At 38.0% G+C, this 25,549-nt stretch overlaps 1 protein-coding gene across 1 annotated transcript in view; it reads right to left on the bottom strand.

Moving 5' to 3' along the window:
• The window catches only part of LOC146772944 (intelectin-1-like), a 181,679-nt gene extending 156,370 nt beyond the window's left edge, over nucleotides 1–25,309 (bottom strand). Inside the window, exon 1 of the mRNA XM_085637043.1 lies at nucleotides 25,231–25,309. Coding sequence (XP_085493169.1) covers nucleotides 25,231–25,309 — 79 coding nt within the window. The remainder of the gene's footprint in view (nucleotides 1–25,230) is intronic.
• Between the last annotated feature and the right edge of the window lie 240 nt (nucleotides 25,310–25,549).

Raw genomic sequence — 25,549 nt, 5'->3', positions numbered from 1 at the left:
GAATTTGTTCTTGTGTGATGTAACCAATGCTCATGTAAAGCACTCCAATACCTGACAAGTCTGCACTATATAACACTGCAAAAACACAAAATAATAAGTGTTTTGCACACTTCTGTCATTGGGCTATATCTGGGTGATTTTGGGCTACATTTGGGCTCTTTTGTCTCCGGTGGCCATCTTGGGAGATTTATTTGTTATGAAGTTTCCTAATTTCCTCATGTACTGCAGTCTCCTCAGTCGGAAATGCTTTCAGTTTTTTACTTTGATTCAATCATGAAGGTATTCAGATATGTCACACATTTGCCATGAATTCTGAATGTTAGCACTCTAGTTGCTCATTAGATCACTGTAGTAAAACTACTGTTCACCATGGAAGTCTGCTCCTGGTATTAAAAGTGCATGTTTCAGTCTGCATGTCAGAATTTTTTAATGAAATAGAAGAGGATTTGAGAAGTCACTCAAAATGTGCCCTCATTTTCTTTCTTCAGCATTAATCATAATTTCTATGGCAAAATGAACCCCCTCATTGTGTTCCTTTTTAAATTAAATGTTTTAAGTGTTACCAGTTTATTCCAATCAAGATGGCTTCAGGTGTGCCATACTTTTGTCATAATGAAGACAGTAAGTGCTCTAGTTGTTTTTAAGAACATTCTTGGACATTCTGTCATTGGGCTATACTTGGGCTACATCTGGGTGATATTTGGGCTACATTTGGGCTCTTTTGTCTCTGGTGGCCATCTTGGGAGACTTATTTGTTATGAAGTTTCCTAATTTCCTCATTTACTGCAGTCTCCTCAGTAGGAAATACTTTCAGTTTTTTACTTTGATTCCATCAAGAAGGCATTCAAATGTGTCACACATTTGCCATAAAATCAGAATGTTAGCACTCTTTTTGCTCATTAGATCACTGTAGTAAAGCTACTGCTCACCAGGGAAAACTGCTGCTGGTATTGAAAGTGCATGTTTCAGTCTGCATGTCAGGATTTGAGAAGTCACTCAAAATGTGCCCTAATTTTTCTTTCTGCAGCACTAATCATACTTTTTATGGAAAAATGAACCCCCTCATTTTGTTCCTTTTTAAATTAAATGTTTTAAGAGTTACCACTTTAATCCAAGCAAGATGGCTTCAGGTGTGCCATACATTTATCATAAGTAGGACGGTTAGCGCTCTAGTAGTTCTTTGGAACACTCTGGAAAGCTGCAGTAGAACACAAAGGAATCAACTGACAGTCTCTGCCCTTGTTGGATGTACATGTTTTACTGAGAATGTCAGACTTCATTCTCACATGACTGAGAAAGATAATGTGAATTTACAGAAAATAAGCTCTCAGTTTAGCTTATAGATCACCTTCCAAACCTCTGTGGTAAAAGCATGAGAAAATATTTTTCTCTCAATCATGATATCCCAGCAGAAGGCTTTTTCACATGGTGAAATCACCTTAGAACATACCACAATTCCTAAAATGAGTATGGTACCATCAACAAATGATTTATAATGTAACTGAAGTCTTAAAATCTTCTATTAACTGCAATGCTTTTTAATGAGGTGCTATCATGTATATTGGTCCCAAGATGGCTGCCAACACTTCTTGGATGAAGTGCTGACAGCCAATCAGATCTCAGGATGAGATGTGTGGTTAGGCTCCGCCCACATATATATATTGATTTAAATGCTATTTTCTCAGGAACTACTGAACAGATTTACACCAGACCTACAAAAGGCACTTCCTTGACCTGAGGACTACCTCTCTGCCAAATTTCAAGTAACTCTGTTCAGCCGTTCGGGCTGTAGCTGTGTCTAAAGGTCCTATGGAAAAATGCATGGGAAAAACGCGTTTTGGGACCCCCCTTTTTTCTCAGCCCCCGCTTGACGAATCCCCCCGAGACTTTCAGGGTAGGAGCGGAGCGTAGCGCCCCACCTATTTTGAAAATTTCGCGAGGATTCATCGACCGGCGCCAAAGTTATTCCAAATAGAATGTTGCGGATTTCCTATGGAAACAGGGTCCTAACTATAACTATCTACTGGCGACCGCCAGTAGATAATATATATATATATATATATATATATATATATATATATATACAAACACGTGGTAGTCCCAATTGAGCAGCACTCGAAGAGACGACGGAGGTTACCAGCCTCAATCACAGGTATGGGCAGAGTTCATGCAGCAGGTAGGTTAAAAGCAGCCTTTCGCGACGCCTGACGCGTTTCGCTGATTAGCTTTTTCAAAGGCTTTTGGTGGAAGGTAAGCATGCTGCGGTGTACCTGTCCCCTCATTTATTGACCAACAATGACAAGCCCCTGAATGGGGCAGCTGCAATCAGACAGTGCTGTAGGCATTATGGGGGATGTAGTGCATATATATATATTCAATTGAAACACATTTACCACCCAAAAGGTTGCCGCTCTCCACACGGTGGATGTCGCAGCTCATGGGGGCGGTCCCATGCAACAAAAGCACCAGCAGTCCAAAGAACAGCTCTGCGCACTCAGGCTCCTTGAGGTTTTAAAGATTTATTTTTCCATGCCACTCGTAAAAGAAAAAAAGAAGAACTGACAAACGTGTTTCAGCCACCTGTCCTTCGTCTGGGTCAGTGGCGGCCCGTGGCATCGGGCCTTTTAACAATAATTGATTTAATTGGATCCCACTAGTCATCGAAATAGTCAAAGGACCAAAATTAAACAATCCAAACAAAAACAAATGTCGGCCATCTTACACTGCCTTATAATTGCCATACTCCTATTTACAAAAAAAAAGAGATTTACGACTTTATATAAATACCAATAAATTCACATTTGATTAAGATATGTGTCATAATTTCATAATTTGGTGTTGTCCCTTATTACCATGAATTTTCAGCACAAGACATTAAACATTATTAGTACAAGTTATCCTAATCGGTATTGCCATATTGGGCCTTGTGTCACACCCAATAGTGCTGTTTTCATAGCCATATTATTATTTAAACATGTTTAATTTGCATGTCAATCATGCCCTGAATGGGCTATTTCATTATTTACATTCCACTTATGCTGTGTTCAAAATATGTACACTGTGAATGGAGAAAGGTTACGACTTAACCTATGAAAGACCATAATTCTTCTTCGGAATGGAGGCCCCAAGGTGCACGAGTTCTTAGTTTGACTATGTATCTAGCCTCCAGCTATCTAAGGAGCTTGACTCTGTCTCCCCCCTATTTTTGTCAGAAGAATCTGATCCAAACAGAAGTAGCGTAGTTTGTCACTACTCGAATAATGGAATTCAGAGAAATGCCTGGCTACGGAATATGAGGTATCTATGTTGGTGATTGCCCGTGTGTGCTCCAGCACTCGTTTTTTGGCCGGATGGATGGTGCTGCCAATGTACTGGAGACCACACGGACACACCAAACAGTACACAACGCAGCTGGAGTTACAATTAAGCAGTTTGTTAATACATCGTTTAGCCTTCTTTCCAGGAACTACATAGTCTTCACCTTGGAACTGTTTTTACACGCCTTGCAACTAGTACAAGGAAAAAATCCTGTAATTGACATTCTCTTATTTGCAGGTTTCTCCATGAAATGGCTATGAACTAAAATGTCTTTCAAAGAAGCATTTTTCCTGTATGTAATAACTGGTCTATCAGATATTATGCGCCAGATTACACTGTCAGTTTGGAGAATCCCCCAATTCTTTTAGACCAGATCCCTTTTCTTTGGTGATTCTGCTGAGAAACCAAGAATTAACCTGACTGTCGAAGTATTTTCCTCAGTGTTCGAACTATTGACTGGTCTCTTAGTCAATAATTCCCGTCTATCCTTTAATGAACCTTCTCCATGGCACACTGCAAAATTGTCTGCTGGTAACCCCGAGCCCTGAATCTTGCAAGGGATTCTTTCTCATCTTCTTCGTAATCCCCAGGGAGTGAACAATTTTGTTTTAGCCTCAGTAGTTCCCCATATGGGATGCTGTTGATCAAATTGCGCGGATGTTGGCTCTGTGAATGCGAAACTGTATTACCTGAAGTCGGTTTCATATAGAGTTTAGTACAGAGTTTGTCATCTGATTTAAAAACTAACAGATCCAAAAAAGCAATTTCCTCACTGTTAATGTTACAAGTAAATTTAAGATTTAAATCATTTTTGTTCAGATGTCGGATGTATTCTTCTGCTTCGGCGAGTGTTCCTCTCCACCAATGAAGTGATCTTCGATATATCTCGCCCAACGCGCTATTTTCTCAACCCATTCTCCACAGTCATCTACCCAGGCCATGTGCTTCTCCCACCAGCCCACGAAGAGATTTGCGTAGCTGGGGGGGGAAGCACGTGCCCATAGTGGTACCTTGTATCTGCCGGTATAGCTGACCAGCAAATAAAAAGATGTTATTTAAAAAAAAACTCCACAATTTCAAGTATCATTTTGCTATATGTTTGGAATTTCAAAGGTCTCATTTTTAACCACGATTCAAGAGTAGATAAACCCTGGGAATGTGCTATGCAAGTATAAAGACTTGTGATGTCGAGGGTAATCAAAAGAAAGTAATCTTCCCAGCGGATATTTTGAATTAGCCTTATAAAATCAGTGGGGTCCTGGATGAAGGAACTTAAATCCTTCACCATTGGAAAAAGGAAGATGTCTGCATTGATGGAGGCTTTCTCTAGCAGACTGCCCTTACTAGATACTATTGGGCTACCAGGAGGTCTCTTCATGTCCTTATGAATCTTAGGAAGGTGATAGAATTTGGGGAGAACCGGATGGTCAACCTTCATGTATTAGTATTCATCCTCTTCTAGGATGCCCTTCTCTTTCCAGTTATTTAACAAATCATAGAAGGGTAGCACACTCATGTTGTATTCTCCCTTGCTAATTGTCTTATAGCTAGGTGTATCGCCCAGAAGGCGTAATGCTTCCTCTTTGTAAAAATCTCTTGACAAAACTACAGCATTCCCTCCGTATCAGATTGTCTGATGATGTTGGACTTGGCCCTTTTTGCAGGGTCATCCCTAAACTTTTTGCCTTTCTCCTAGCCTTTTTTCTGACATGGTGTTGGTGGTTTTAGGACTCTGGGTACTTTAGCACTGCTGTTCAGTGTAAAGTGCATGTGCTCTCAGTGGTAAATATGATTAGATTGGTCTATACCTGTTTGGCCTATTTAATTTACCTGTCAGTCCCTTGTAAAGTGATATCTCATATACCCAGGGCTGGTGAAATAAATGCTTCTGGTGGGCTTACAGCGCTGATTGCGCCACCCCCCCAAAGTAGCCTTTCAAACCTATCCCAGGCCTCTGCCATTGCAGGGCCTGTGCGCGCAGTTTTACTGCCCTTGTGATGTGGCACCTAAAGTGTGTGCCATGTCCGTGACCCCCTTTTACTACATGTCAGTCACCCCTAAGGTAGGCCCTAACTAGCCCTATGGGCAGGGTGCATTGTAGGTAAAAGATAGGACATATACCTTAAGTGTGTGACATGTCCTGGTAATGACAAACAGCCATTTTGTTTTCTCACTACTGTAGGGCTGCCCTCCCATAGGAATGAATTGGGGATTCCCTGATAAGTGTTTCAGTGGTAATTCCTGATATGAGAGGAGCAGCGTGGTCAAGTTTGGTATGTTTAAAATAGTAGTAATAATTGCTACGCAATGTTTTTTTATTTTTTTATATTGAAAACCATGGAAAATACATAGAATGACATCCAAATATACATTTTGTTAAAATCCAGCCATGGCATTCAAAGGCGTAATAAATACCGCCACTGATACACAACAGATCTAATTATACTGAATATGCAGGGGGATCTTTAAAACACATTATCAAACCGTAAGATAGAAAGAAAAAGAAATCTGATCAAATGACATGAAATATACTATGGATATTAAGATACCAGGTTCTAGGATTCATAACAAGAAGGACAGATTCAAGGGATACAGCAGGTTATATACAAATTTTAGAGATCAAAGTCAAAATGCCGTGCCCAAATCGTCTCAAATTTCTTAAGACCTTCAATTCGTGAAGCATAAGTTTGTTCGCTTCTTTTAACCTGACCCATTTTCCGAATCCATTCAATTTTAGATGGAATTAAATCCGTTCACCATCTTTGGAGTAGGAGTGATCTGGCGACAGCCATGCCAATATATGAAAGTTTAGTCAACTTCTCGGGTAACTGCAGATCTGGGTCATAACCCCACAGTATCAGTCGATCGTTAAACCTGATTGGTATCAAGCACTCTGTTGCCAGATACTCAAACATATAATTCCAGAACTTCTTGATCAGGGGACACTGTAATATTATGTGAGTCCAGTTAGCTGCAGGAGGAATATGGCACTGAAAGCACTGCCCCGATTGATTGGGATAAGCCTTGGCTACAAAACAGAGAGTTCTATATAATAGCCACTTGCTAAAATATAACATCCTTCTCCAGTTAGCCCCTCTGACTGAGCTGAAATTTAAATTATTAATTGGGGTCCACGTTTTTGCTGTAATTTCCAAATCTTCATGTTTACCTCATTTTGTTATAGCCTTGGCAGTCAGATCTACCCCTTTAAGTACGGCTAGACATATTTTCCAATTCCCCGGCTTTTTCCCTGCCCTATCTTCCAGCAAGTCATAGGTTAACTGTTTCTGGCCACAAATCTGAAGCAAATCAAGTTTGTTGAGGAATTTACTAAGAATATTATATGACCCTAGGAGGAGAAAATCGCCGGGGATTAATTGAGTCATTTCCCTTACATTCATCCATCTATCATTCCAGAGAAAATCGGAGAGTCGATAAAAGCCAGCCTTCGACCAATTTTGTGTAAGTAAAAAATGATCTCTAATACCTGCTGAGACAAGAATATCAGCTATTGGGGTTGTAACATTAATAACTGAGATGGAGTACCATCTAAAAAATGCCTGACGTTTATGAAAAAACCAATGTAAACACTTGTATCTTACTAATTTAGGCGATCTGAATATTGATAATGGACAGTAAATCTGATTTTCTTTACATATTAAATTCATTACAAAAGTTGATAAAAAGACCGACTGTAAATCCTGCTTAAATCTAAACATGTATTGTGCAAAATATTAGTCCCTCAAATTGGGGAGGGCTAAGCCGCCATGTTCTAATTTCTCATATAAAGTGCTAGGTGCGATTCTGGGAATTTTCCTATCCCACAGGAACGATGTAAACATTGACTCTATTTCCGTGAAAAAAGAATTCACTAACACACAGGGAATAGTTGAAAAAAGGAAATTGAACAGTGGAAGCAACGACATTTTAATCGGAGACACCCTTCCTAAAATGGTTAAAGGGAGAGAATTCCATTGTGTAAATAAGTCCTGAACTTTCCGTAGCAATTGGACGAAATTCAAATCATAAAGCTCTGAAATAAATGGCACAAAATAGACCCCTAAATACCTTTTGGGATTCGAATTCAAGCACGGAAGAATGTCAGTGTGTAAGACCCTGGATGGACACCCACACAGGATTATTTCCGTTTTCCTTTTATTAATTTTGTAGCCACCGAACGACTCATAAAGATAAAAAATCTGGAAAGCTTTTGCCTGCACTTCCTCCTCCGGCTTTATAATAAGCATAATGTCGTCTGCGTATAATTTAACTTTCCCCATGGTTGGAAGCAGAGGGCAAATATCCCCATTATTCCTGATTACTATCTAAAGGGGCTCAATGAAAAGGGCGAATAGCACCGGGGATAACGGGCATCCTTGTCTGGTTCCCCTTTTGACTTTTAGTTGGCCAACCTGAGTGGCATTGATGATAATATTGGCCTCTGCATTCATGTATAATTTCTCAACAAGCCCTGTAATTTTAGAGGGTATGCCAAATTTCATTAAAATACAAAATAAAGTCTCCCAAATAACCAAATCAAATGCCTTCTCGGCGTCTAAAAAAAGTACTAATGCTGGAATCTTCCGGGTCTCGAAGTAGTCTAGTGCCTCCACTAAGAAATGCGTATTGGTTCTGAGCTGCCTCCCGGCTATAAAACAGTTCTGATCAGGATGGATTAAATGCGAGGCGCTCTCATTAAAACGATTGGCTAAGAGTTTAGTAATTAATTTGTAGTCAGAATTTAAAAGCTTTATTGGGCGATATGAGTTAGGGTCCTCACTATTTTTACCTTTTTTTAAATAGCTGACTACATTCCCTTTTCTAAAAGAAAGAGGTATGGCGCCTTCTTCCAAAATTGAATTTGCCAATAAAAGGAAATAATCCACAATTACACTCGCAAATGTTTTAAAAAACTCAGCAGGGATCTGTGTGTAGGTGTATAAGTGGCTGCATGGTTTTGTGAATAGCTATATAAATGTCTATATGGGTTATTGATTGGTTGTCTGAGTATCTCTATGGGTGCCTGAGTGTTTGTGTGGGTAGGGTGTGTGTGACTCTATGCATAGATGTGTGAGTGGGTGATTCTATGGGTGCATGGTTTTAAGAGTGCATCTGTGATGGACTGTATGGTTGGGTGAGTGTATGTATGGGTGTGTTAGGGATTTAATGTATATCTCAGTGGTACATGTGTGACTAACTACATATGTGAAAGGCAGTATATATGTGTGTAACAGTATATAAGTGAGTATATGTGAGAGTGTGTGATTGTGAGAGTGGCTGTATGGATGAGTGTGTGCTTGTATCAATGATTCTATAAGAGCGTAAGAATGTGGTACTATTTTTTTGAGTAAGTGAACTTGAGTGTGTTTAACTGTATAGGTGAGTAAATTGGACTGTGTTTAATTACTTGCATGACTGAATAGGTGTGTCAGTACCTCAATGGATGATTGGCGGTGTGTGAGTGTCTATATAGGTGAATAAATGCATATGATAGTTTTGTACGGAGTGACTGTAAGTATGAGTAACTGTACAGGTGAGTGAGTGGAGGTGTATGTAGACCTAAGAGTCAATGAGTGGGTATGTAGTTATTGGTATTGGAGTATCTATGGGTTTCAAAATGGCCGTCTGAAATTTTGAGTCGGTGTATCAAAGGTTATATTAGGGTGTGAGAAGATGCACTAATTTATCACATGGATGATGTCATCAGTGATGTCATTTGAGATGTCATCAGTGATGTCATCAGTGATGTCACTGACCATGTCATGAGTGATGTAATATGTGACGTCATCAGAAGTGCATTGCGGGGGCGTGAGTTATAGTTAGCTGAACTAACTATAAAAGGGGAATTTCTAGGGTTTTGTACGAGGGAAATGTCCAGCTAACTTTAACACCCCTGAAACCTATGGTTTTTCCAGTGAATTTCTAAGGTTTTTTTAAATGCCAATTCCTAACTTTAACGCCCCTGAAACCTTTGTTTTTTTTCAGTGAATTTCAAAGGTTTTTTAAATGCCAATTCCTAACTATAACGTACATGAAACCTATGGTTTTTTCAATGAATTTCAAAGGTTTTTTAAATGCTAATTCCCATCTATAACTTATCTCTAAAGAAATCATGTTTAAAGATTTTCATTGGATTTCTATATTTTTCAAATTCAGTGTGTCAATTTCATTATTTTTTTTTAAATACATTTTTATCACCATTTTTTAAACTTATTTTTTCAATTAATTCTTTTAAAAATTAAAAAATATTATTTGAATGTAATGGGTTTTTCAAACATATTTTCTTATATTTTTCAAAATATTTTTTTAACTATATGTTCAAAACTTTATTTTATATGTATTTTTGCCTTGTTTTTGGATCCGCGCACCCTATGCGCACAGTTCTTGATCCCGATGTGTTAGTATCCGTGCATGGTACGAGTTGGGTACGTGTTTAGTGCACGATCGCAATGCAACTGGTACGCGACTCCCAGCCTATACGCGACACGTTCGATGTACGTAATGTGACGTTTACGCGCTTCCACGATGCGTCATATGCGTCTATGAAGCGGTAGGTGCGTGGATCCCGCGAAATATTTAACATTTAAAAAAACATATATATATGTATTTCATGTGAATATTAATTGAAGACAAACTCTAAACTAGTCTTAAAATTAATATATTTTTACATCTAATCCTATAATTTTTTTAATTCAATTTCGCGGATGTGCACTGGGTGCGTGCTGCGTAAGCGCAGGGTGCGTGGATCCTATGTGACCTGCAAAAAAAGAGATTTGATTGGTTCATTACACTTCCTGTTATAAGTATTGAAAGACCCCACCCAATTCAATCATTCTTCTTTGACCTTCTTTGGAGGAGCATCTCTTTGCAGAGAAGAAGATTTTTTAGACTACGTTTACACTTAGCTCTACCTTTTTTTTACCTAAAAATGGCTTCAGGGCAGCAGCCATCACATGCATCTCCTAATACATCTGAGGATGAATTTTTGGTGGAGGCACCACCCAAAGAACTTTTTTCTTCAGTGGTGTGGACATTTTTTACTTTTTCCGAGGGGCAGAATAAGACCAATGCCACATTGGTCACATGCAAGATTGCAAAAGAGTGCTGTCGAGAGGGGATCCTAACAAGAAATAGTCGTGCGGCACGGCTAGTATGATGAAGCACCTAAGGACCCTTCATCCAAACAATCTTGCCAGAGAAGAGTGCAAACGGATGAGAAACACTCCTGCGCCTTCCACCTCATCGCAGCCGAGCACTTCAAGAGTGCATCCATCAGCCCAAAACTTGGACATCCGTCCTCAATTTCAATATTTAAAAGTGCTCTGCACTAAGTGCAATGCGACTTTGTGCTACGGTGAGCAGTCGATCGATCTGATCTGCCGCCGGAAAGAAAGTCACATTTGCTAGTTTTTATTTTATTTTATTTTTTTTGCTCCCTGAAGTTCATTATTTGGTTCCTCCTGGTTTTTTTTTTCCAGAAAATCCCAAAAAATCACAAAATTGTTAGAAACCCCCCCAAAAAAATATAAAAGAAGAAAGAAGAAAAAAAAAGTTCTTGTAAGAACTAACTTTCCTGGTTTAAAAAAAGAGCTAAATTTCTTTGTTAGTGTGTGAAAGTTTAGATGAATGTATGTGTAGTACGTAATTGACTGAATGAACACATTAGTAGCGTATGGTGAATGTATAAGTGCAGAACTATGAGGAAGTGCTGCAGCATCACACAGTAACCTCTTTAACTGCTGTGTGCTTTAGTACTTCCGAAGCACAGGGATGCAACATATGTACATAAATATGTTGCAAATCTATGCTTCTCTCTGTACGGCTGCTTAAACTGCAGCCATGTGGTGACACAGGCACCCTTGCACTATAGTGCAAGGATATCTGTGTCATGTGCGGTTTGTTTTTCTCCAGGAAGACACACCTTCCTGCACAAAACAATGAGAAAATGCATTTTTCTCCTTCAATGTTTGCTGAACATTTTAGCATGCATTGAAGATATAAAAATGTGGAGAAATAAAAATTATTTTCCTTATTGTACTTTCCTACAGCAATTTTAGAATGGTGCAGCATTCACATACATATCGCGATTTCTGATTTCTGATAAATCTAGAGATATATCTTGTTCTATAAGTATTCAGTGCAATCATGCACAACAACACTTATAGAACACCCTTTCAACGCAAAGTGGTGTGTATGATGAGGATGTATTTACATGGAGTAGAAAAAGTACACAGAGTGCCTTTTCCTCTCTTTGTAAATATAAAAGAGTGTCTTGCGCAATAACTATGTTACAGAAAGTGACATATTTCCAGTTTTAAAATTCCTTGCGAATGATGGAAGGTAAGCACAGAGTTTTGTCTGCAAAGATGCTCAAAGAAGAATGATTGAAATGATTGCGGTCCTTCAATAGGTACAATGGGAAATATTATGAACACCTCAAATCTCTTTAGCAGGTCACATAATATCTAATTATGGTCAGATTTCAAAACTACATAGGTATAAACAGTGTTTTTAGAAACGTGTTTCAACTTTGTAGCTTCTTGCAGACCTCGTCATTCTGCATATTGAGACTTAGTTAAAATTACCTTCACAATAAGAGGAATAAAAAATGGTATACATTTTTTTCAGATTTTCATTCCAATCTAAATTCATATAAATTGCTTATTTTAAAATTTGGATCTGTGAAAGAAAAGAAAAAAAACATTACAACATGTAATAATACATTTTTTACAACACAGCATAATTTCAACAAAGTAATTTGTTTGCCTTTTTTGCTGTTCTCAGAATATATTGAATTTCACTAGAAAAAGTGATTTCAATCGTACTCATCACTTAACAGCGGGCAAAAAAAAAACAATCAGAAAGATTGTTAAAAAAAAACAACATACTATTCTCAGTAAAATACCAGAAAATACAAATCACACATATATGAAATGCTTACAGCTTACAACATTTTATAACTTTAACTTATAAAAACTGTAAATATTGCCGCATTAAAATAATCACCGAATGAATGACCACCAAAAAGTCCATAAGTCAAAAATATACCTTTCCTTGAGGCCAAATGGTATTTTTGCACTCCTTCTTTATGTAAATTGTCCAATGGTAGTCCTATTAAATTATAATAATAAAATACTCAGAGTGTGAATTATCTTCCTAAAACTTTGGCTTTAAAAATATTAGGTAAGAATTTGGTAATTCACTAGGCAAACGTTGTTTGAAAACCAACTGGGCATCATTACAAAGTGTCCAGCCTTTGTCACATTTTAGATAGGCAGTGTAATGTCCTGATGTTGTGGAAGGACCATCATGGAAAATGATTGCAATTGCTACAAAAGTCCTTCCTGATATTGATAGTTGTGCTGCTACAAATTGCTTTATTAAAGTATCCAATTTTCGTCCGTCAGCTGTACAACGTTGCATCATTAAAAGTATGTATTTTCCATATTTTGTTAAGAATAATTTGGATAACATTTCTGATTTACATTGGATACACTCCATGTTTTGAATTGCACCTTTAAGTAATTTATTGAAAGACTTCACAGTCTGGTAATGTTAAATTCAGAAATCTCTCAGTGTCTACATTGGTGCTACATGTATACATGCAATTTTCACAATAATGTTCCTATTTGTAAGAAAGGCCAAAAATATTTTCTATTTCTACACCTTCATTTTCAAAAATGGTAAGCATATACATTAAAAATTCCTGAGTATCTTGTTGGATATTTTGTGTAAATTGTGTAGAACCAGACACACATCCAAAAGACTATGAACATCTGAAACAGATTGTATTTTACTTCTATCTGTTGTCAATGTTTCATAAACAGAATGCAACAGGGAACAAAATCTTTTTTGCCGATTCTGCATAATTTGTTCTTGCAAACCTTCAAGATAAAAAACCAACATTGACCACTACATTAGCATAGCAGGTGACACCAGAACTATTTTCAAACTGATAACCAACAATCTCTCCAACAGTGTCCAATTTCTTTTTACCTGCAATCACAACATTATCTTGTTCTTTTCCCTTCTTGACACCTTCAGAACAGATATTCTCTAACCTTCTTTTTCGACCAACCACACGCTTTTCAAATACAGGATATTGACCTAAATTGGGAGCATACGCCCTTACTAACCTATTACACTCTTTTACACAGTTTGCATCTGCAGTAATCTTTGTCTCATCAAAATCAATCAAAAACAAACCAGATAATGTTCTGACTCGCGACAAAGCAACATATGCCACAGCCTCTTAAATACGGTAGATCCAATGTTCACCAATGCACTGTCTACACTTAATCCTTGAGATTTATGGATAGTCACTGCATATGCCAGAGAAAATGGAAATCGTTTCCTACGGACATATAAATCTTTAACAAGCAAAAAACGAACTGAACAACGACCAATTTCTTTAACTTCATCAATCTGATCAAAATTAATTTTTTTAAATCCAATTCCTTCTTTTTTCTGATAATTCACAAAATCCACCACTTTGCCCATTGCACCATTAACTAAACCTTTCTGTACATCCAAATTACGCCTTAAAATTACCCGACAGTTTTCACACGCATATAGTGTCTTTTCTAAACCAGCTGTATTAGATATTTTTTTTTCTAAACAATCCAATTTTGATCTCAACTCTCCCGTCAAAATAATAGTGATTCCTTCATGCAGTCAAGTAAAGTCAAAACAAGCTTTATTCGGTGCAAAATATACCACCATATAAGCATTCAAGTAAAAGACAACCATCACAATTTAAAAAAGAAAAGGAAAGTATACGGTCAAATTTAAGACAGAAAAAGTTCATACTCAATGAATACATCAGAGTACAGTACACGTTTACATGATATATAGTGCAAATAAGCAAAAAGGCCTATATCTTTTGTATACAAAAAGTGCTAGTGCATATCCCAGTATAGGGTACAGTACAAAATTATCGGAATGGCCTGCATCATATAGGTACAGAAAGTGCATTGTGCTATCATATGTCCCTATAAGCAAAACATAAAATAACTACATAATCTATAGCAAATAAATACAAATAGTGCAAGATGTTATTAGGTATCCCGGTATAATGCGCAGGACATAATGGGCAACGTAACCTGCAACATATGCAAACGTAAAGTGCATTGTGCTATCATAAGTCTTAATGGGCAATACATGAAATAACTACCTACTCTCTTCTGGCTTATCATGTGACAGTGCTTCTAAATTTGAGTAAATCTTTCTTCTTCTTATTGCCATTAATATTCATGCAGTATTTTATCGATGGCTTCCATTTTTACAATTTCTTTATTTTCCAGTTTTAATAATTCTTCGTTGAATATTGAACACTCGCGCAGTGTTGGCATTAAGCAAATCACTGACTTATTTTTAGCAATTTCCACGTACACTTTTGCAGGAACTGCATTTTCATTTGGAAAGACATTGCAAAGTAATCGACTCTCCAAAGCTTCTTTCCCTTGTTTTGAAAGAATTCCAATTATCTTGAAGAATACTTCCATATTCAGCATCATTTGCCTGTCGCATATTTGTTGTCCGTTCTTTGTATTCAAAATTACTCCAAATGTTCACATTACCAACACTGCCAAGAGACTTTCTGGTATCTTCATGGGCAAGTGTTTTAAATACCGGTTGTCCTTTTACCGGAGTCAGTTGCAGTAGATCTCCAAAAACGATGACGTGTTTTCCTCCAAATAACACATCATACTCTGTTTTACGAATTTGCTGTATTCTTAAATGCACAAAGGCAAGCATCTAGTTTGAGACCATGCTCACCTCATCAATAATGAGAAGTTTCATTTTCTTCAGGACTCTTGAAACTTCACAACAAGCTTCTCCAGATAGCTTGTGGTATTCCAAGTTGTTCTCATGCTCTACTGGCAGCATTAGTAAACGATGTAAAGTAATTCCTTTAATATTATGAGCTGCCAACCCAGTTGAAGCAGTGACAACACAAGACAAATGCGAATCAGTTGTTTTCTGCAGATAACTTGTAATTATTTTAATTAAGAAACTTTTTCCTGTTCCAGCTTGACCACTCACATACATTCGGATAGGTTGAAATGATGTACATGAGCACCCTCTCTTTTCATGAAGTAATCCATGGTCAATCTGCTCTTTCACTTGCTGATATATTTGTTTCTGTTCAACATTTAGTAACTGTATTGCATCTTCTTGTGCTTGATACATTGCTGTTTCCACCTCATTCATTGCAATCGCTGCTTCATTTTCAACAATTGGTTGTCCTAGTGGATCTTGACTCAAAGCAGCAGAACTTTGACTGTCTTGAGAATTGTCTCTAGCAATCTCAGCTGCAATTATAGCTTCTTGATCAATTTCATCATTCAACATTTTGACATAATTTGCAAAAGCACTGCATTGCATGCTATCTTTACAAGCATTAAATGAATCTTCATAGCTGGGAAAATCTCCAAGTAATTCCAGTTCTGAACGCCATGGTTTGAACATTTGCAAAAGGGCTAAATAGTAAAATTCCCTTTTGTCAGCAGTGTCGCAACTCAGTTTCCTGTGATTAATTAAATTTCCTTTCCTTTGTTTCACCAGACATCATTCGGAACCAATCACTCCATATTTTCCATTGTTGATGTTCTCTGTAGTATTACGTTTAAAAGTGTAGTTTTGCAGCACTTCATAGAGACACAAGTTCTCAAGATGAGGACTTCTATTTGGATAGTATGTGTCCAACATATTCGTTTTCAAAATATCTGTACTTTCTGGGTGATTTTCTGCTCAATATTCAATTTCTTGAACAGATCTCAGTACCCGATTTCGCATTCATGCAAGACCTAGACTCACCCAAATGATTCTTCTACTTTTGGACTATAGACTTGCAGATGATAACTGATCTGAACATTCATATGCTCCAATTTCACGATGCGATAACATCTTCAAACTGAAACTGTATAATTTCTTACTTAGAGTCTTCTTGTGAGAAATCTGTTCCCACATTTCTTTCAATTCAGTCTTTTCTGATTTAGTAATGTAAGACGTTACATATCGAGCAACAGCAATGGAATTGTCCGCAACATACTGAATATCCATGTTAGCGTTCCACATGGATAAAATAACTGGATTGTAGTCATTTATGTATTTTGATTCTTCGCATCTTCTTAAGTTGTAGGTGTTTTTCAGAGACTTTCTTGTGATGGTATGTCGTATAGCTGACATAAAACTGTTCACTCTTCCTTTGGATAATACAGGACGTGGAAATCCAAAACGACATTTGGTATAGAACTTATCCTTTGACTTGTACATTCGTCGAAAGTATTTTCCACACCTGTGGCTTTGAAATCGTAAGACTTGCTGTTTTAAGTTTTTGTCTTCTCTGCTATTTGGAAGAGCACATGTAGCATAATCTTCAATGAAAGACAAAACAGTTTCAACTGAATCTGTTCAAAATTTGGGGGTGTCCTTGACCCATAACAACATAGGTATGTGAGGAGCACCTCTTGCTTGATACTCCTTTCTTCAAAAGAAATCCACAACTTCTCCAAGAGGAGGATTCTTTTTATTGCAGATGAAAGACATCATAGCTTCAAATCTATGATTGAAATATCTGCATACATTGACAGGATCCAAAGAGCACAATTCTCCAGGTGTCTTGTATTCAATATTTTTTATATTGGAATTTGCCTCTCGAAGAAATTCAAGTAAATCATCCCAAGCATACTCAGCACAGCTTAGTGTAACAAACCATGTAGGAGTTCCCAAGTTCCGTAGCATACATTTCAGTTCTCCATGTCGACGGTACCAATATTCATTAGTCCCACGCTGACATGCCATCAGATTAATCAACTGAGATTCTAAATGATCATCTCTCTGATGCACTTTATCCATAAAATCCTTTGCAGTTACATTTTGAAGATGCATTCCAGTTTTTAAAATGTGATTTACTGCATATGAAAGTCCAGACAAGTCACTTTCAAACAGAAGATGAAACATATAAGGGATATGAAGTGAAGATACCAAGTGGCAACTTACAACAGGATACATTGTCGAAATCTTGGATCTTCTGCATATAATCTTGTTGTCCGATATTCAGATGCAGGAATCTGCACAGGACGTTCATCATATCGTTCACCTTTTCCTGTTGGAAACAACTGCGGAAAACAACGAGCTTCAAAGCTCTCTTCCCATATACTCATGGGACTTCCTGTAGCTATTTTCATTTGAAACAACTCAATCGTATTCCCCATCACCTCTTTGGAATGAAGTGGATGTACACTGTAATGTTCATAGATCTCTTCACATCTGGACATGTCCACTCTTTCTATTTGCCCACTTAATGTTTCAGTATCTTCTGCTAAATTTATTTCTTCTTCTCCAACAAACAGGAGACAAATACACCTTTTGCACTTTTCTAACATCCACTAACTCTTGCCAGATTTTCTTATTCTTAGTCGGAACACCATTAACTAGAATGACTAGTGGCTCATTTTCTGCATGGTCTACACCAATAGTTTCAATATTTTTCCTTAAATCTAATGGTAAATACACAACTCTTCCTTTCAATCCTCTTTGCAACTCTGATGGAGGTAATTTACTTGTTTTGGGCTCCATACGAACAATAGCCTGAAACGGGTGAACACATTGTATGAGAATAGACTCATACGTATTTAGATCTATCAGCTCTGGAGGAATAGCAACCAACTCTAGATTATTATGAACAGCTCTAGCAGGCATTTTAGTCTCATCTAATTTGTTATAACAATATTTGCAAATACGCTGCTCACATCCCAAATCAAAACAATCCTCTACCAGCAAATAAGTTGCAAATTCCATCCACTTATCATTATCTTCTATTTCACTTTTTAAATACAGATTGACACCCCTAGTCTGATTTTGATAGTGACTTCGCCAACAACAAATACAAGAAACATTTGGTCTTTCACCTGAAATTACCTTAAACTTTGTGATTTCATCCTCAAAGTTTTCTGTAATTACGGGTTGTACATTGTCTTCAACAATTTGTTCTACTAATGTGTCAGTTTCTTCACTCTCTTGCTGAGGACCAAAGTAACAAAACTCAATATCATCACAGACCTGTTCACATCTGATATTGACCCACGCAAAAGAGCATTGTTCAACTCACTTAACTTTAGTGCTGGACTTTTTGCATAATACAACCTTCTCACTAACTTTCGCATTTGAGTATGATGTACTGCTAGCATTCTGAAATGGTGAAAAACACTTTGACAAACTTTCCTAGAAAGACAAGCCAGAGAATGACCTTGCAAACCAGTATGTTTTCTCACTCTGCAAGGGTCTAGTCCTTGCAACAGCTTAATCTTTTGTTTTACACTTTTTTTAGTATAGGCTCGTAAAAAACGACATAATTTTTCAATAGATTTCTGTCGTACACTGCAAACACTACTGCAATCCCAAGTGTACACAGGGTTTTTAGCACGTCTCCCTAAAACTTCATCAGCTATCACTTCTTCTGTATTTTTTTCAACCATTTTCTCTTTCTCAATTGGACAACCGTCGCTAACCTCATAACCTCTACCACTGGTGTCAACTGCATACAATAATTTTTCGCTCAGTGAATAACTCTCTTCATTAAAGAAAGGCTCTGAACTGGAACTGTGTTTCCATTCTCCCAAAAAAACATCACAATTTTATTTTTTATTAATAACTCTTTTCCTCCTACTTTTGGCCTTCATTACATGTATTGGTTTATCTAGTGATCGAATTCTGTTTAACACAAAAATAAACAGTTTCCTTTTTACTTCAAAAGCCTTTTCCACAATATTTTCAATATGGTTCTTCTTTTTATAAAATAAAGCTCTCTTTTTATATTTCTTTACTTCCTTCAGCAAATTATGCACTACTCTCTTGTAAAATATTTTTTTGTGTAATTCCTTATACTGATTTTGCCTTCTTTTACCATACTTTATCTCCTTTGACTGACCATTTGCTTTTTTACTTTTCCTCTTATTTTGATTTTTTTTCTTACTTGAAGAATTCTCAGTAGTTCCAGCATTATCTACATTCTGTTTGCTCCTACAAACATTTTTAATAAAGTGCTTCTTTATCTTACCAGAAGATTTTTTCCTTTTAGCCACATTATCTTGTACATTCAATACTTCTGGTTGATGTTTCTTCAAATAATCCTCCTGTCTCTGTTCTTTTCTTTTTCTTTTTTTTCTGGCATGATTTCTCTATTTTAACGTTGAAAAACAGTATCTGTAAAAAAGAATCACAAATAAATGTATATTAATAACTTTCAAATGTATACTATTCTATTACTGTAGAAACACATTTGATATAAAAACTAACTAAGAAACTATAGGACTGAAGCACAAGTGTGACAATGGTTAAAACACTACATGCATAGTGCATACTACTTTGAAGCAGTTCATGCCCTAAAGCCTACCTCACTAAAAGACTACATGCTAACTGACTGAATGATTACAGTACTATAAGGAGACACACTGGGTGAGTAACAGGGTGTTTGCTAGAAGTGTATGAATACTAACTGGGGAATTGAAGGTGTGAAAGACAACTGTGTAGGTGATTAGAGCACTGCATGCATACTGGATAGGCATTTGAAGCACTCCATGTGCTAAGGCCTGGCTCCCTCCATGAGTACTTGGGTACTGACTGAAAGATTAGAGTACAGCAAGGAGAGTGCCTGGGTGAATTTATAAGTGGTAGGCTTTTGGCACAGAGAATGGATTAGTACTTGGTACTGAATGGGTCACTAGAGGAGTGCAAAGGGAGTGACAGGATGTTTGCTGGACTGTATGGATACTGACTAGGGAATTGAAGGTGTGAAAGGCAAGTGTCTAGGTGGTTAGAAGACTGCATGCATAGTGGATAGGGGTTTGAAGCAGTCCATGTGCTAAGGCCTGGCTCAGTGCATGAATACTTAGGCACTGACTGAATGATTAGAGTACTGCAAAAAGAGTGTCTTGCTGAATGTATAACTGTTTGGGTTTTGGCACAGTGAATGGATTACTACATGGTGCTGAATGGGTCACTAGAGGACTGCAAAGGGAGTGACTGGGTGTTTCCTGGAAGTATATGGATAATGACTAGGGAATTGAAGGTGTGAAAACAACTGTGTAGGTGGTTAGAGGACTGCATGCATAGTGAATAGGCGTTTGAAGCAGTCTATGTGATAAGGCCTGGCTCACTGCATGAGTTCTTGGGAACTGACTGAATGATTAGAGTACAGCAAGGAGAGTGCCTGAGTGAATTTATAAGTGGTTGAGTTTTGGCACAGTGAATGGATTAGTACTTGGTACTGAATGGGTCACTAGAGGAGTGCAAAGGGAGTGACAGGGTGTTTCCTGGAAGTGTATGGATACTGACTAGCGAATTGAAGGTGTGAAAGACAAGTGTATAGTATGTTAGAAGACTGCATGCATACTGCATAGACATTTGAGGCAGTCTATGTGGTAATGTATGGTTCACAACATAGCTACTTAGAAACTGACTAAATCATCAGACTACTGCTAGGACAGTGCCTGGGTAAAACTTTTAAATTTTCAGTTCTGGCACAGTGAAGAGAATAGTACATGGTACTGCACCTTAGTGTCAAACCCTGACTCATTTTATCAATGCATAAGCAAAGACTAGCTGCTAATGCTACTAAAACTTGACAACATGACCGGTTTTAAAAGAGTTATCTGTCAGAAAATGCACAATGTTACACAATCCTTCTGTCACAGTGGTTCCCAAATGCACACAGACTCACAGTGTAATTCTAGACAACAACCACTATCCCTAGGAGTTTATCCAAACTCATTCACTACTGTGGAAGTGGTAAGGGAACTGCACACAATCTACATATTTCAGGACTGCACTTTTGTGTCAAAGCCTAACTCATTTAATCAACGCATAAGCAAAGACTGCCTTCTAATGCTACTAAAACTTGACAATAAGACAAGTTTTAAAACAGTTATCTGTCAGAAAATACACAATGTTACCAAATGCTTCTCTCACAGTGGTTCCCAAATGCACACAGACTCACAGTGTGATTCTTGACAAACAACACTATCCCTAGCAGCTTACCAAAACTCATTCACTACTGTTCAAGGGATAAGGAGACTACACACAATCTACATATTAAAGTACAACACATTAGTGTCAAAGCATGACTCATTTTATCAATGCATAAGCAAAGACTGGCTTCTAATGCTACTAAAATTTGACAACATGACAGATTTTAAAACAGTTATCTGTCAGCAAATACACGATGTTACCAAATGCTTCTCTCACAGTGGTTCCCAAATGCACACAGACTCACAGTGTGATTCTAGACACGCACCACTATCCCTAGGAGTTTACCAAAACTCATTCACTACAGTAGAACTGGTAAGGGAACTGCACACAATCTACACATTTCAGGACTGCACTTTTGTGTCAAAGCCTGACTCATTTAATCAAAGCATAAGCAAAAACTACCTTTGAATGCTACTAAAAGTTGACAACAAGACAGGTTTTAAAACAGTTATCTGTCAGCAAATACACGATGTTACCAAATGCTTCTTTCACAGTGGTTCCCAAATGCACACAGACTCACAGTGTGATTCAGACAACCAACACTATCCCTAGCACTTTACCAAAACTCATTCACTACTGTGCAAGGGGTAAGGAGTCTACACACAATCTACATATTAAAGTACAGCCCATTAGTGTCAAAACATGACTCATTTTATCAATGCATAACCAAAGACTGGCTTTTAATGCTACTAAAACTTGACAACATGACAGATTTTAAAACAGTTATCGGTCAGCAAATACACGATGTTACCAAATACTTCTCTCACAGTGGTTCCCAAATGCACACAGACTCACTGTGTGATTCTAGACAAACAACACTATCCCTTGCACTATACCAAAACACATTTCTTCATCTAGAAGAAGTACTACATTTTAGTGTAGAAACATAACTCATTTCACAAATTCCTAAACAATGACTGGTTTCTAATTCTACCAAAATATAAAAACAGCACAGTTGTCTGTCTACAAACACATGAAAAACACAAATGCTTATCACAGAATGGTTTCTACATGCACACACACTGTCAATAAAATTGTAGAGAAAAAAGTACTCCCTACACTTTAGCAGGAGAAATCCATTAGTCTGATTAACATCAAAATAGTCTACATACATCCCCTAACAATTAAATAACTCACCTTTCAAGTTGTTTTGTAGATTAAGAAGTATATCAGTCACACACCAGATATCAGTCACACACCAAATTTTCTTATACAGAATCTCTGCACTGTGCACCTGTCAGCAGAACCAAAGAATGGCAACGTTTCCCTCTCATTTTCCACACATATACATGTAAACATCAAATCACATTCCTTCCCACATAAATTCAAAAGCAAACACACATTTCTATTGGTTAAACATTTCAACCCTTTCCAAATGACATAAATTTGAACCCTTCCCCCAATCTGCCTTCTGCCCGTTACCATAGAAACAGATCATGGAACACTGAACTGAGCACACAGGTCACAAGTTCAGCACACAATGTTGCTAATCAAGACAGCAAGTGTGCTTGACTTTTCAACATATCAGCTAATCATATATAATGTTCCTTACAATCAGTTTTTGTTAACCAATAAGAATCATGCATTTAAAAAACAGAAATATACACCCTACCTTTCAGTGTAGGAGATGGTCAAACAACCAATGATTTCTTGTCTTTTTTCAAAATTGCATCGTAGCCACCATTTTAGAAACATCTTACTTTCCAAACTGCCATTTCATTTACAGAGACCATCCGAGTGCATCCAGACCTCCTTTCATGATGCTTAGAGTGTGGATTGTGGGACACAGCTATATTTTCTGGAGGCAAAGGTATGCAGAAAACAAAGGCATTCACAAAGACCTAGGTTTGCCAAATGTAGACATTAAATAGCTTGGACAGAGAGGGTTAAAGTGGCACCAATTGATGCCATTGGTGAAATCCTTCATGCATATCCAACACCCTGACCTCATAATAGTGCACTGTGGTGGCAATGACCTAGGCACTTTGACTGGGGTAGGTCTGGAAATGCTTATGAAGGACACCTTTGCAGCACTGATTTCACTTTTTCCCAAAACTGCCTTTATGTATTCTAACATATGCCAAAGGCAGAAATGGAACTGGTCCGATCATTTTTGTCCACAAATTGAGAAAGCCAGGAAACATGTGAATAAATCTGTTTCTGCTTTTCTCCGAGACTATAGAATGGGGTCCATTTACAATAACAATCTGCGCTTTCATATGCAAGAGATGTATAGGAGAGATGGAGTACACTTTACTGATGAAGGAAACAGAGTCTTCCTCAACAACTTTAGACTCTGTATAGGTACTTACTTATAAGTACCAAAAATTCTCAATGAACACAACGGCTCTTTTTAGAACCACTCAAGAACAAAACACTTAAGCTTGATCTTTATCTCCCAACAATTAAAAAAAAAAATTCCTTGGATCCGCGCACCCAACGCGAGAGAATCCGTGCACCCAACACGATAGGATGCATGCACCGTGCACACATTCCGCCATTTTTTTTTTTAAAGAAGGGGGCTCCAGGGGGTCCTTCTGGGACCCCCTAAGCACCGCTAGAGGGTCAGAGTATTTCCACTCTGCCCCCTTTATATGTTGTACACACTTATTCCCCTTGCTTCTTCAGCCTTGCTTCTACCGAGGCAGAAAATGGCCGCCAACAGTTCCTGGTTTCGAATGTAGACAGACACTTGACAGCCAATTAGCATTCAGTGCGCGATCGGGAGGGTGCGCGCTCGGTTCGGGTAGGGTCCGCGGATCCTCCCCGGCCATAGATATATATGTACTTTTAACTCTAATTTTCTCAGGAACTACTGAACGGATTCACACCATTTATGCAAAAGGCATGAGTCTGAACTGAGGACTACCTCTTTGCCAAATTTGGTGTATTTCCGTTCAGCGGTTCGGGCTGTAGCTGCGACAACAGATCCTATGGGAAATTGCATGGGGAAAACGCATTTTGGGACCCCCTTTTTTTCTCGGCCCCCGCTTGACGAATCACCACAAAACTTTCAGGGTAGGAGCGGAGCGGAGCTGGCCAAAACTTTGGAAAATTTCGCAAAGATTCGTCAACCGGCACCAGACTTATTGGGAATAGAATGTGCGGATCTCCTATGGAAAATAGGTCCTAACTATAACTATCTTCTGGCGACTGCCAGTAGACTATAGATAGATAGATAGACAGATAGATAGATAGATAGACAGATAGACAGATAGACAGACAGACAGACAGACAGACAGACAGATAGATAGATAGATAGATAGATAGATAGATAGATAGATAGATAGATAGATAGATAGATAGATAGATAGATAGATAGATAGATAGATAGATAGATAGATAGATAGATAGATAGATAGATAGATAGATAGATAGATAGATAGATAGATAGATAGATAGATAGATAGATAGATAGATAGATATTTCCTAATCTGGCCTACCAGAGGTCTGATAATAGTGGCACTCGCCCTGGAACTACTTCCTTGAAGTTGGGCCATTTTCTTTTATATTCTACGGCTCAGTATTCCTTATATGCAATTTATGATGCCTCTGAAGCAGAGATGGACCACTGCTACGACGACCAGAAGGGTCTTTAGAAAAAGACGGAGTTGAAGCACTGGACTCCATTGTTCAGCAATCATTACACCACTCTTTTACTGAGAAAGTAAGTTGCCTGCCTCCCAGGTGGCAAGTCTGTAAATTGTCAGACTACCTTTCTGGAGACCATTGTTACAGTGCCCCCGCTAACGCTTCCTCTTTCTTGCAGAAATTGTGGGATTCAGATTCTGCCATCTCCCGTGACACAGAAGGTAAAGATGAACCAGGCCCTAGCAAAAGGGTGCATAAATCTCTTTGCATTGAGTCCCAGAAGCTCACTGAGGTACTGAACTTTGAGCTGGGTGTAAGAAATCACCCACGCACCATCAATTTCCATTCCACTCAAGACGTGTCCCATTATGTCCACTCACACATCCGTCAAAGTTTTCACATTCTAGTCAGGAACAGAATCTGGTCGGATTGCCCCAGTCCTGGCCTTCCTGGAGAAGTGACTAATACCCCTGAAGTTGACCCAGCTATGGTCACTTTCCTCAAGAAATATTCAAAAGCCCCCATGAAGGGGCTGGACAGTCTGACATAACTGTCAGGACAAGGTACTGGTTGTTACCGGGCCTCTTACCAAATTTCAAGAAATGTT

This window comes from Triturus cristatus, chromosome 12, assembly GCF_964204655.1.
Source record: "Triturus cristatus chromosome 12, aTriCri1.1, whole genome shotgun sequence".
NCBI lineage: Eukaryota > Metazoa > Chordata > Amphibia > Caudata > Salamandridae > Triturus > Triturus cristatus.
The sequence above is the reverse complement of the archived record's forward strand: the minus strand, read 5'-3'. Positions and strand labels throughout refer to the sequence as shown.